At 47.8% G+C, this 12,124-nt stretch overlaps 1 protein-coding gene across 1 annotated transcript in view; it reads left to right on the top strand.

Annotated features, from left to right (window-relative positions):
• The window catches only part of LARP4B (La ribonucleoprotein 4B), a 126,080-nt gene that overhangs the window by 37,898 nt on the left and 76,058 nt on the right, over positions 1-12,124 (top strand). The window contains exon 3 of the mRNA XM_081342447.1: positions 4,238-4,319. Coding sequence (XP_081198573.1) covers positions 4,238-4,319 — 82 coding nt within the window. The remainder of the gene's footprint in view (positions 1-4,237; positions 4,320-12,124) is intronic.

The raw sequence follows: 12,124 nt of genomic DNA, 5'->3' as shown, positions 1-12,124 counted from the left end.
TACAACTAGAAATGAATTACCGTATATACTTGAGTATAAGCCGAATTTTTCAGCCCACTTTTTGGGCTGAAAAATTCCACTTCGGCTTATACTCCAGTCAACAAAAAAAACTTACCGAGGACTTGTGCGCGGCCGAGGCTTTGGTGCTTCCGGGATCGCGCGCACCTCTCCCAAGCCACCGCCGTCCGAGACCTGCAGGTCTCCGTTCCTCCGCGCCCTGCCTGCCTGCTTCTTTCAGCTGTCTGCCCATCAGCTGTCCATAGGGATGCTGCAAAGCTCTCCTTCTCTAGGCCTTGGACTCCCTCCTGGCTGAAGAGTAGATGAACCAAGCCAGCAAGGAGACAAAATGTTTCTGCAGCTGTTTTTCCTCTGAAGGTTTTTTTTTTTTTTTAAAGTAATCTCCGAAGGTTATGCCAGAAAATGGAGGACGCTGGGTCTTTGCAAGCTTTAGCTGTCCGCCTGGCTGCCTGAAGGCCGCCCTTTTCAGGCAGTCTGACAGACAGCTAAAACTTGCAAAGACCCAGCGTCCTCCATTTTCTGGCACAACTTTTAGGGATTTATTATTATTATTCCTACTACTACTATTACTACTACTACTACTTCAGGAGTAAAAAGTTGCAGAAAAAAATTCTCTCCTTACTAGCTTAGTTCCTCTACTCTTCCATCTGGAGCCAAGGTAAGATTTTAAAAAGGGATATTGGTTGGAAGGCAGAGGGAGAGTTTAGTTTTAGCATCTAAAAAAAGGGGGGGGGAAATCAGCGAGTACATCCCAACCAGCTTTTTATGTTTTTGTTATTGAAGAAATATGGGGGAGGGGGAGGGGTTCTGGGGTGGGTTGGGGAGGGGATAATATTGTAACTTCAATAAAAATTTTCAATAAAAAAAAAGAAATATGGCTTTCTGGGGGAAGGTGGGGAGGGCGTTAAGGAAGGAAAGGGTTTTTGGAAGCTCGTCCTGAAGCTGCCTTTTGTGCAAGGGGCCTTTTCTCAAAGCCTAGAGAGGCAGCTTTGTTGCCTCCCCGTAGACAGCTGATGGGCGAACACCAAAAGCTCCAAAAGGCTAGGGAACTAGTCCCAGAACACCTTGGTAGGAGGAAGGGCAGAGGCAGAATTGGGAAAGAGGTAAGACAGGGTTTTCCTTCCCAGATGTTTCTCTTTGGCAAGACAGCCAGCTGTGCTGAAGCCCAGTATCTGGGGGTGGGGGAGACCTGAGGCAGGCGGGCTGGTGCTTGCATTAGGCCTCCCAGGATCCCAGAGGCTTGCAGAGCGCGGATCCAGCCTCCGAGGCATGCAGAACGGCGGATCGGCTTATACTCGAGTCAACAACTTTTCCCAGTTTTTGGGGGTGAAATTGGGGGTCTCGGCTTATACTCGAGTCGGCTTATACTCAAGTATATACGGTAACTTGACTATTTTGACTATGTGATAACTAAGGGAATCAGAGAGGGAATCCTTGTTGCTGCAACCTGAACTATTTGCAACTTGTTATTTGTTATTTTGACTACCCAACCACCATATTGCTTCACAAATACATGTATATGTAAATATTAAAAAATCAATAAAACTTGTATAAAAAAAGATACAGGAGGATCTGGACAGACTTGAACACTGGGCGCTATCTAACAAAATGAAATTCAACGGTGAAAAAAGTAAGGTTCTACATTTAGGCAAGAAAAACCAAATGTACAGGTATAGTGTAGGGGGTACCTTGCTCAATAGTAGTAACTGTGAGAGGGATCTCGGAGTCCTAGTGGACAATCACTTAAATATGAGCCAGCAGTGTGCTGCAGCTGCCAAAAAAGCCAACACAGTGCTAGGCTGCATTAACAGAGGGATAGAATCAAGATCACGTGAAGTATTAATACCACTTTACAATGCCTTGGTAAGGCCACACTTGGAATACTGCATCCAGCTTTGGTCACCACGATGTAAAAAAGATGTTGAGACTCTAGAAAGAGTACAGAGAAGAGCAACAAAGATGATTAGGGGACTGGAGACTAAAACATATAAGGAACGGCTGCTGGAATTGGGTATGTCTACTTTAATGAAGAGAAGGGTGAGGGGGGACATGATAGCAGTGTTCCAATATCTCAGGGGCTGCCACAAAGAAGAGGGACTCAAGCTATTCTTCAAAGTGCCCAAAGGCAGGACAAGAAGCAATGGATGGAAACTAATCAAGGAGAGAAGCAACCTAGAACTAAGAAATTTCCTGACAGTTAGAACAACTAACCAGTGACCTGCCTCCAGAAGCTGTGAATGCTCCAACACTGGAAGTTTTTAAGAAGAGACTGGACAGCCATTTGTCCAAAATGGTATAGGGTTTCCTGCCTGAGCAGGGGGTTGGAGTAGATGACCTCCAAGGTCCCTTCCAACTTTTTTTATTATTATTATTATTATTATTATTATTATTATTATTATTATTATTATTATTATTATTATTATTATTATTATTATTATTATTCCTGCTACCTCACCATATTGTTCTATTGTGGCCAGCAATTTCTTGCTTGTTTCCAGATGTTCTTCCAATATGAAGACCAAGTCATCCGCAAATGCCTGCAATTTATATTTTTCACCCTTTATCTCCAGTCCTTTAATCTCAGAGTCTTGTCTAATATTTCTGTTCAATACTTCCAAGGTTAATATAAATAGTAATGGGGAGGAAGAGCGCCGCCGGGCAGGCAGGCAGGTGTCTTGCTTGGCTGTGGCTTTGGGGATACTTTTCCAGTGCCATTGTAACTTTGAACAGTCACTAAGTGAACTGTTGTAAGTTGAGGACCACCTGTACTTCATCACTTTTTTCCTTTTTTTTGGTTATCAGGTTTTTGACACCTTGCTAGGCGACTGGTGGTACTTGGATGTTGCCATATCCTAAAAGTGGTACAATGGGTGAAAAGGTTGAAAAGCCCTGCTCTATATTGTTAATTTTTTTATTCATTTTGTCTAAGTCACTTCAACTCTTCATGATTTTTAGTTGCTGTAGCAGACTGGGCAGCGTTAGCATCATAGATTGCTTGTAGAATTGCTTGGGTGTCCTTCTGTTGGGTATCAATCTTCTTCTGTTGTAACATTGTAGTAATTGGTTTCTGATAGACTGGGCTTGCAGAAGTTGAAGCAGGGGCAGAGCCTTTTTTCCCAAGTTTGGATGAGTTAGAAGTGCTTATCTTTGTCTTCAAGTCATGTGGTGTCTCTGCCAAATGGCCAAATTTTGTAATCCAATAGGCTCCTAATAGTTAGTAGAAGAGAACCATCAAAGTAGTAAAAATAGTAAGAAGTAGGGGGATCCACAAAAAGAAAGATCCCCCCCAAAAAAAACAATGGAAGTGGAGCAAAGAGAGGGAAAAAAGGAAAAGAAAAAGGAGACCAGACAAAAGTAAAAGGAGCAAAATAGGAGGTGTCTGGAAAAATAGTAGGGGAAAAGAAAAAGGTTACCCCCCAAAGAACATAAAAAATGAGAAAAATAAAAATAAAATAAAATAATGAAAAAGTCACACGAAAGAATAAAAGGAAAAGGTAAGAGTAAAAAGACAAAAAATAGAACTAAAAATGATAGAAGTAGGTGATAAAAATAAGTAAAATGTAGTAAAAATAAGTAAAATTGTCAAAATTGTAATCCAGGAAGTTACAGTATATTCAAAAACCAATAATAGGAATTCCAAGCTTCTCTATATTTATAATCTAAGGGAGTCAAATATCTTCAAAGACAAACTTGTTTAGGCAATAGTCTTATCTTGAAAAAGAAGAAACACACCAGGCAGGCCAAAAAGACCAAAGAGAGTCTTTGTCTTTTTTCCCCCCTGAAACAAAGTTTCCAAGGACCTTCAAAGGAATGTCTGGGCAAACAGCCAAGTTCCAGACATAGATAACTCCATTCATGGAGGGTGGATGTAATTTTCAGGTTTTGCCACTAGATGGCATTAACTATCCATTCCCACCCTGTTTGCATGGAAGAAAAAAAATATATAACTTTCAAGTTTAAAAGGTTTGAAAAATAAAAATAAAAAGTAAAAAAAGTAAAAGTTATGATGGCTTTCAGGCAAAATGCCCAGTTTTATAAAAACAAAAGCTTCCCAAACTTTTATGCCACAGCCAGCCATGTAATAAAGTGAAGTTTTCACTTAGCCGAAAGCTTAAACCGCCATTTGTAATTCAGGAGGGTGGGGAATAAAAGGAAACAAATCCACCCCCCTCCCTGTTACTAAGGGCTTCTTTTGTCTATTTCTTGTTTTTCATTCTAGGAAGTAAAGAAAACTTTAAGCCAGAAGGTCAAGATGATTTACGAGAAGTGCTTAAAAACACACTGGAGTTCTGCTTATCAAGGTAAGTATTTAATGGATATGATCTAGTTAAGCCTCCTGTTATTGCTATTAAGAGGATAGATTAAATGTTAATTAGGGTGGAATAAGTGATATAATGAATTATGAATGCCATAAACAATATGGCCTCTGGACTGCAAAGAAATTCATGATTGGGCAGGGATGTTTGTGTGTGTTAATTTTATAGCATGAAAATCTGAGGGGTGGGTGGGAAGGAATAATACAATAGCCAAGATTTTATTTTCCTTAATTAAATGTTTAATTTTCTTTTCTTGATTTCCTCAACTGAAACACAAAAGAAGGCAATTTTACAAGTTGCCTGCCATTTGCTAGGTGTTCCATGGGTTCTCTGTTGCAGTAAAGTTTGTTATTTCAGAGGTTTAGAAAAACTAATTGTTGAAAACAGATGCAAGTCAATTGTATGCTGTCCTCTTCACTAAAAAGGAATGTTTCAATACTGGTACCTTCTTTTGTTTATCATTAAATGTAAGGTGCCAAACCCTTGGAATTCTTGTACTGTACAGGTGAAACTCGAAAAATTAGAATATCGTGCAAAAGTTCATTTATTTCAGTAATGCAACTTAAAAGGGGAAACTAATATATGAGATAGGCTCATTACATGCAAAGCAAGATAGTTCAAGCCGTGATTTGTCATAATTGTGATGATTATGGCTTACAGCTCATGAAAACCCCAAATCCACAATCTCAGAAAATTATAATATTGTGAAAAGGTGCAATATTCTAGGCTCAAAGTGCCCCACTCTAATCAGCTAATTAAGCCATAACACCTGCAAAGGGTTCCTGAGCCTTTAAATGGTCTCTCAGTCTGTTTCAGTAGGAATCACAATCACAGGGAAGACTGCTGACCTGACAGTTGTGCAGAAAACCATCATTGACACCCTCCATAAGGAGGGAAAGCCTCAAAAGGTAATTGCAAAAGAGGTTGGATGTTCCCAAAGTGCTGTATCAAAGCACATTAATAGAAAGTTGTGTGGAAGAAAAAGTTGCACAAGCAGCAGGGATGACCGCAGCCTGGAGAGGATTGTCAGGAAAAGGCCATTCAAAAGTGTTGGGGACTTTCACAAGGAGTGGACTGAGGCTGGAGTCAGTGCATCAAAAGCCACCACACAGACGGATCCTGGACATGGGCTTCAAATGTCGTATTCCTCTTGTCAAGCCGCTCCTGAACAACAAACGTCAGAAGCGTCTTACCTGGGCTAAAGAAAAACAGACCTGGACTGTTGCTCAGTGGTCCAAAGTCCTCTTTTCTGATGAGAGCAACTTTTGCATCTCATTTGGAAACCAAGGACCCAGAGTCTGGAGGAAGAATGGAGAGGCACACACTGCAAGATGCTTGAAGTCCAGTGTGAGGTTTCCACAGTCTGTGTTGATTTGGGGAGCCATGTCATCTGCTGGTGTTGGTCCACTGTGCTTCATTAAGTCCAGGGTCAACGCAGCCGTCTACCAGGAGATTTTGGAGCACTTCATGCTTCCTTCCGCAGACGAGCTTTATGGGGATGCTGACTTTATTTTCCAGCAGGACTTGGCACCTGCTGTCAGAATCCATTTATATCACATTTCATAATTGTATAGGTAGAACAATGTGCTTATTCTGGGGATTCTGCCATCTCTCCGAGGGGGGGGAGAGGATGGTTACTTAAGGCGATCTTCAAACAACAGGGAACGTTTGAACTGGGGGAGGGAGGGGGACAGACAGATCTGGATTGCATCTTCATTTACAACTGAAAAGGAAAGCAATAACCATAAAACCAAGGAGAGTTCCCTTTCCCATGGAAGGGCCTGACACCTAAGCAAATGATGAGAGCCTGACCAAATGGATGAGGGGAGGGGCTGAAATGGGAATGCTTTATATAGGATTGAAATGTAACTTTGTTAGATTCCGTCTTGTATTGCCACAATCTATTCCATCCTAGTAAACATTTTCCTTTTGGACTAAACTTGCATCCAAGAGTTCTTATTTCCTAAGATGTGGATTGAGGTGGGTCCTGACAGTACACGGAATCTGCTTTAAGAGTCAACCTGGAAGGGAAAACCTTACCGGGGGACTTTGCAACAAATACAATGTCTGGCGACGAAGCAAGAGAGGAGGGAAGCCCCATGGAAGGGGAGTCTTCCCCCAAATGGAATCCCAGAGACGATGGGAAGCTGAAGCGGCATATTCCCCCGGGGAAGAAGCGGTGGAGCATTACGACCGAAAACCCCGGTGGTCGATGGGCGTTGGAAGGAAAAGTGAGTGGGAAAAGGCTTCGGGAGAAGCGACCCTGAGGCGGAGTAACCACCAACCGGAATGGAGGCAAGAGATGGCGAGTTCCCTGCACGCCAGTGAGGAGGAGCGGATCCTGGAAAAGGCCATTGATCTGATGAAAGCAACCCTGAGCTCACTGAGGGAGGAGAGAGCTGAAAATCGCAACCGAGGCAGCGCCTGGGGACGCAACTGGAAAGGTAACTGAGGGGATCCAGCACCTGAAACCCCGGGGCCGTCCAATGGAACAGGAATTGCTGCCTCAGCAGTACCCCCCCCCAGAACCACAGACGGGGACCAGGATGAGGAGCGATACCAGCCACGGCGCAGACAACGCTCCAGCCAAAGACTCCCGCCCCTGGAAGTCAAATTCAAGGGGGAGCCATCACGACTGGGATTTTCCTAACCCAAGTCCTCAGCTACATGGAAGAGTACGGACGGGACATCCCCAGTGACAAAACACGCATCCGAATTGTGCAATCTGCCTTGGACGGGACAGCTGCAGACTGGGTGGTGAACTTGCATGACTCCAACGCCCCAGAACTCAACGACTTCAACCGATTCATGTCATCTTTGAGGCGGCGGTTCGAGGATCCTTTGGCTGACCGTAAGGCCCGGGAGAGAATCAAAACGGTGAGGCAGGGCAGGCGAGCAGTGGCTGATTATACCCAAGAATTCCGAGCCATTGCCAGCAAGCTGAACTTGCCAGAAGACATACTCCTTAGCCACTTCAAAGACGGTCTAAACTATGACCTGTATGACGCTTGCCTGCCTCGAGGAGACCCACCCCATCTCGACGACTGGTACATCCTGGCGGAGGGAGTGGAAATAGACCTACTGAAGAGACACCGCAGAGGAAAACCATGGGGCCGCCTGCCACCCGAGCAAACACGCGAGGGGGAAAAACCACCAGCCACAGCCAAAAAATCAACAGGTTGCTTCAACTGCAGGAGAGAGGGCCACCGTGCTGCAGAATGTCGTTCAAAAGCCCCCCCACGAAAACCAGAGGCATCATCCTCCAAGAAGCCGGGGAAGCCCCAAGGCAACACAAAAGAATCTTCCATGAAGGGGACAGAGGCTGTAGAGTCCACAATTCCTGCCAGGAACTGGGATTGGACTCCGGCCTGCACCGCAGGGACGGTGGACAACTCGGAAGACAGCTCAGAGGGAGAACCATTGGTAAGTGGACCCCTTCCACCCATACTTAAGACAGTGACTATATTAGCTTCCCCTATGCCTGAAGCAGCCAAAATAAAAGCTCTGATAGACTCTGGTTGCATCCGCTGCCTTATCAGCCCAACGCTGGTGGAGAGATTGAGCATCCCAGTGAGGAGGCTAAAACAACCAATCTCTTTTAGTCAATTAGATGGGACAATAGCAGGGGGAGGACCAGCCACCCTAGCCACTTTACCAATCCACCTATCACTGGGGCCCCATGAGGAGGACATAACGTTTATAGTGGCCCCAGGCATGGAATGCCCAATGATTCTAGGACTGGAATGGCTGAAGAAATGGAACCCCGGGATAAACTGGAGGACAGCAGAACTCAATTTCCCAAAGGGGGGGGCAGAAGAACTTAGACTCCAAAAGCACCCCCCCAACCCAGAGGGAGGAGACAGCAGCAGTGGGGAAAGAGAAGGGGTTACCAGAGATACCGGAGGAATACAGGGACCTGGCTGAGGTTTTCAGTGAGGAAAGAGCAGATGAGCTTCCCCCTCACCGCCCCACAGACTGCACCATAGAATTCAAACCTGGGGCAAAACTCCCAAAACCCAGGATGTATGCCATGAGCCCAAGGGAAATGGCAGAAATGGAAAGATTCATAAAGAAAAACTTAGAAAGAGGATTTATTGAGCCTGCCAAACCCAAAGTGGCCGCCCCGGTTCTGTTCAGGGAGAAGAAGGATGGTTCTTTCCGCTTGTGTGTGGATTATAGAAATTTGAACACAATTAGTGAATGTAATCTGTACCCCCTTCCCCTAATGAAGGATATGCTATCCCACCTATCGAAAGGAAAGATTTTTACCAAACTAGACCTGAGGGAAGCATACTACCGTATTAGGATTAAGGAAGGAGACGAATGGAAGACTGCATTCAACTGCCCAATGGGGTGCTATCAATTCAAAGTATTGCCATTCGGACTGCAAGGGGCCCCCGCAGTCTTTATGCAATTAATTAATGACGTGCTGAGAGAGCATCTATATAAGGGGGTCGTGGTTTACCTCGATGACATCCTTATCTTCACAGAAACCAAAGAGGAACATATCAAACTAGTCAGAGCAGTCCTGAAGAAGTTGCGAGCTGCACATTTATATGCTAAATTATCGAAGTGTGAATTCCATCAGGAAAAAATCGACTACCTGGGATATCGCATATCTCCAGAGGGCATCGAAATGGACCCTGAGAAGGTCAGGGCAGTACTAGAGTGGGCACCCCCCCGCACACGGAAGCAATTGCAAAGTTTCCTGGGGTTTGCAAACTTCTACCGCCAATTCATCCCCGCATTTGGCCAAATAGCCATGCCCCTCACAAATTTGTTGAAAATGAAGGGGGGGGGGTCACCCGTGAAACCCAGCCAGCCTCTAAAATGGCAGCAGGTGTATGAACAGAGGGCCATATCGACATCCGGGAAGGCCCCTCCGCTGCTTACAAGCGGTGAGGCGCTCCGACCCTCTGCTTCTGCCCCGAGGTCCCGGGAGCGACGATGTGCAGCCACCTGAGCTCCGGTTGGTGTAGTTGAACGCCAGGTCCGTTGTTAATAAGGCTCCTCTTATCCGGGATCTGGTCGAGGGTGAGCATGCGGACCTGGCTTGCATCACGGAGACTTGGTTGGGCCCAGAGGGCGGTATTCCTCTGGTTGATCTTTGCCCACCAGGTTTCCGGGTGCTACACCGGCCTCGGGCTCAGGGTAGGGGCGGGGGAGTGGCGGTAGTCATGAGGGAGACCTTGTGTCCGTGGGAGGCCACCGTTCCCCAGATAGTCGGGTGTGAGTCTCTCTTCCTGAGATGTGGTCCTGGGGCGCAGTTGGGCTTGCTGCTGGTGTACCTTTCGCCTAGTCATGCAGCAGCAGCCCTGCCTGAGCTTCTCGACATCCTCTCGGGGCTGGTGATTGAGTTCCCCAAACTTATAGTTTTGGGTGACTTCAATCTACCATCCCTGGGAGGATCATCTGAGTTAGCTCGGGAGTTCATGGCTTCCATGACGGCCATGGACCTGACGCAAGTAATTTATGGACCGACTCATGTGGGAGGCCACACCCTTGACTTGGTTTACTTATCTGGACGGTGGTTAGATGATCTTGGTGGGGGCTCCCCAATTGTTATGCCCCTGTCATGGACCGATCATCATCTCCTGCGGCTGGTCTTCCATTTTGCCACCCCCCGCCGTGGGTGTATGGAGCCAACTAGATGGTACTGCCCCAGACGCTTAATGGATCCTGATAGGTTCCAGGCAGCGCTGGGGTCCCCACCTGCCTCCGTTGCTCACAGCTCGGCGGATGCCTTAGTGGAAACCTGGGAAAGGGCAGCCACGGAGGCACTTGACCGAGTTGTACCCTTGCGGCCCCTGACCCGGTGCAGATCCCAGCGAGCTCCATGGTTCTCCGCGGAGCTTCGGGAGATGAAGCGTCGGAGACGGGGCCTAGAGAGCTGTTGGAGGTCCAGCCGATCCGAATCCGACCGATTGCGACTAAGAACCCACATTAGGTCTTATCTCGCAGCGATAAGGGCGGCGAGGTCTAATTACTTCTCCGCCCTTATCGCGTCCGCAGATAACCGCCCGGCCGCCCTGTTTAGGGTGACCCGCTCCCTCCTTAATCAGGAGGTGAGGGAAGAACCCTTGCAGGGTCATGCCGAGGAGTTTGGTCAACATCTGTCGGATAAAATCGCTCGGATTCGGACCGGTCTGGACTCCAGCTGGGCGGAGTCTGACGATCAGGACACGGGCGGTCTTGTCAATGTTATCTGGGAGGAGTTTGATTCTGTGACCCCTGAGGAAGTGGACAGGATTATGGGGAGATTGAGCTCCACCACATGTTTATTGGACCCGTGCCCTTCCTGGCTGGTTTATGCAGCCCGGGAGGGGACACGAGGCTGGTTCCAGGCGGTTATATCTGTCTCTTTGAGTGAGGGTAGTTTCCCCGCCGTCTTGAAGGAGGCGGTGGTGAGACCTCTCCTCAAGAAGCCTGCCTTGGACCCAGCTGTGTTAAATAACTTTCGTCCGGTCTCCAACCTTCGCTTTCTTGCGAAGGTTGTTGAGAGTGTGGTGGCGCATCAGCTCCCTCTGGTCCTGGATGAAGCGGATTATCTAGACCCGTGCCAATCGGGTTTCAGGCCCGGGTACAGCACGGAGACGGCATTGGTCGCTCTGGTGAATGATCTCTGGAGGGCCCGGGACAGGGGATATTCCTCTGTCCTAGTCCTATTAGACCTCTAGGCGGCTTTCGATACCATCGACCATGGTATCCTGCTGCGGCGTCTCAGGGGATTGGGAGTGGGAGGCACCGTTTTATGGTGGTTCTCCTCCTACCTCCTGGGACGTTCACAGTCGGTGTTGGAAGGGGGGCAGAGGTCGACCCCGAGGTCTCTCGTTTGTGGAGTTCCTCAGGGGTCGGTCCTCTTGCCTCTCCTGTTCAACATCTATATGAAACCGCTGGGTGAGATCATTCGTGGTTTTGGAGTTGGGTATCATCAGTATGCTGATGATACCCAGCTTTTCATTTCGACCCCAAACCACCCCAGTGATGCCCTTGACGTGATGTCCCATTGCCTGGAGGCGGTTCGGGTCTGGATGGGGAGGAACAGACTTCAACTCAACCCCGACAAGACTGAGTGGCTGTGCATACCGGCATCCCGGGAAATTCAAAATATTCCACCTCTTTCCATGGGGGGTGAGTTTTTACCCCCCGTAGATAGGGCTCGCAACTTGGGAGTCCTCCTAGATTCGCGGCTTACTCTGGAAGATCATATAGTGGCTGTGACTAGGGGGGCTTTCGCCCAGGTTTGCCTGGTGCGCCAGTTGCGGCCCTATCTAGACCGGGATGCCCTGTGTACGGTCACTCATGCGCTTGTGACCTCTCGTCTGGACTACTGCAACACTCTCTACATGGGGCTTCCCTTGAAGACCACTTGGAGGCTCCAGCTGGTACAGAATGCAGCCGTGAGAGTTGTCTTGGGAGTTTCCCGGTACTCCCATGTTACACCTTTGCTCCGCGAGCTGCATTGGCTACCAGTTGTCTTCCGGGTGAGGTTCAAGGTTTTGGTAATGGTTTTTAAGGCCCTACATGGCATGGGTCCGGAGTACCTCGGGGATCACCTGCTGCCGGCGTCAACTTCCCTCCGCCCTGTGCGTTCCCACAGAGAGGGCCTCCTCAGGGTGCCACCGGTCAGAGAATGTCGGCTGGTGGCCCCCAGGGGGAGGGCCTTCTCTGTGGGTGCCCCGGCTTTATGGAATCAGCTGCCGGTTGAGCTCCAGATGGCACCTGACCTTCGCTCCTTCCGACGCGGTCTGAAGACCTACCTATTTGAGCAAGCCGGCCTGGCCTGATGG

This window comes from Vipera berus, assembly GCF_964194415.1.
Source record: "Vipera berus genome assembly, chromosome: W".
Classification (NCBI taxonomy): domain Eukaryota; kingdom Metazoa; phylum Chordata; class Lepidosauria; order Squamata; family Viperidae; genus Vipera; species Vipera berus.
This window is presented reverse-complemented; position numbering and strand designations above follow the sequence as displayed.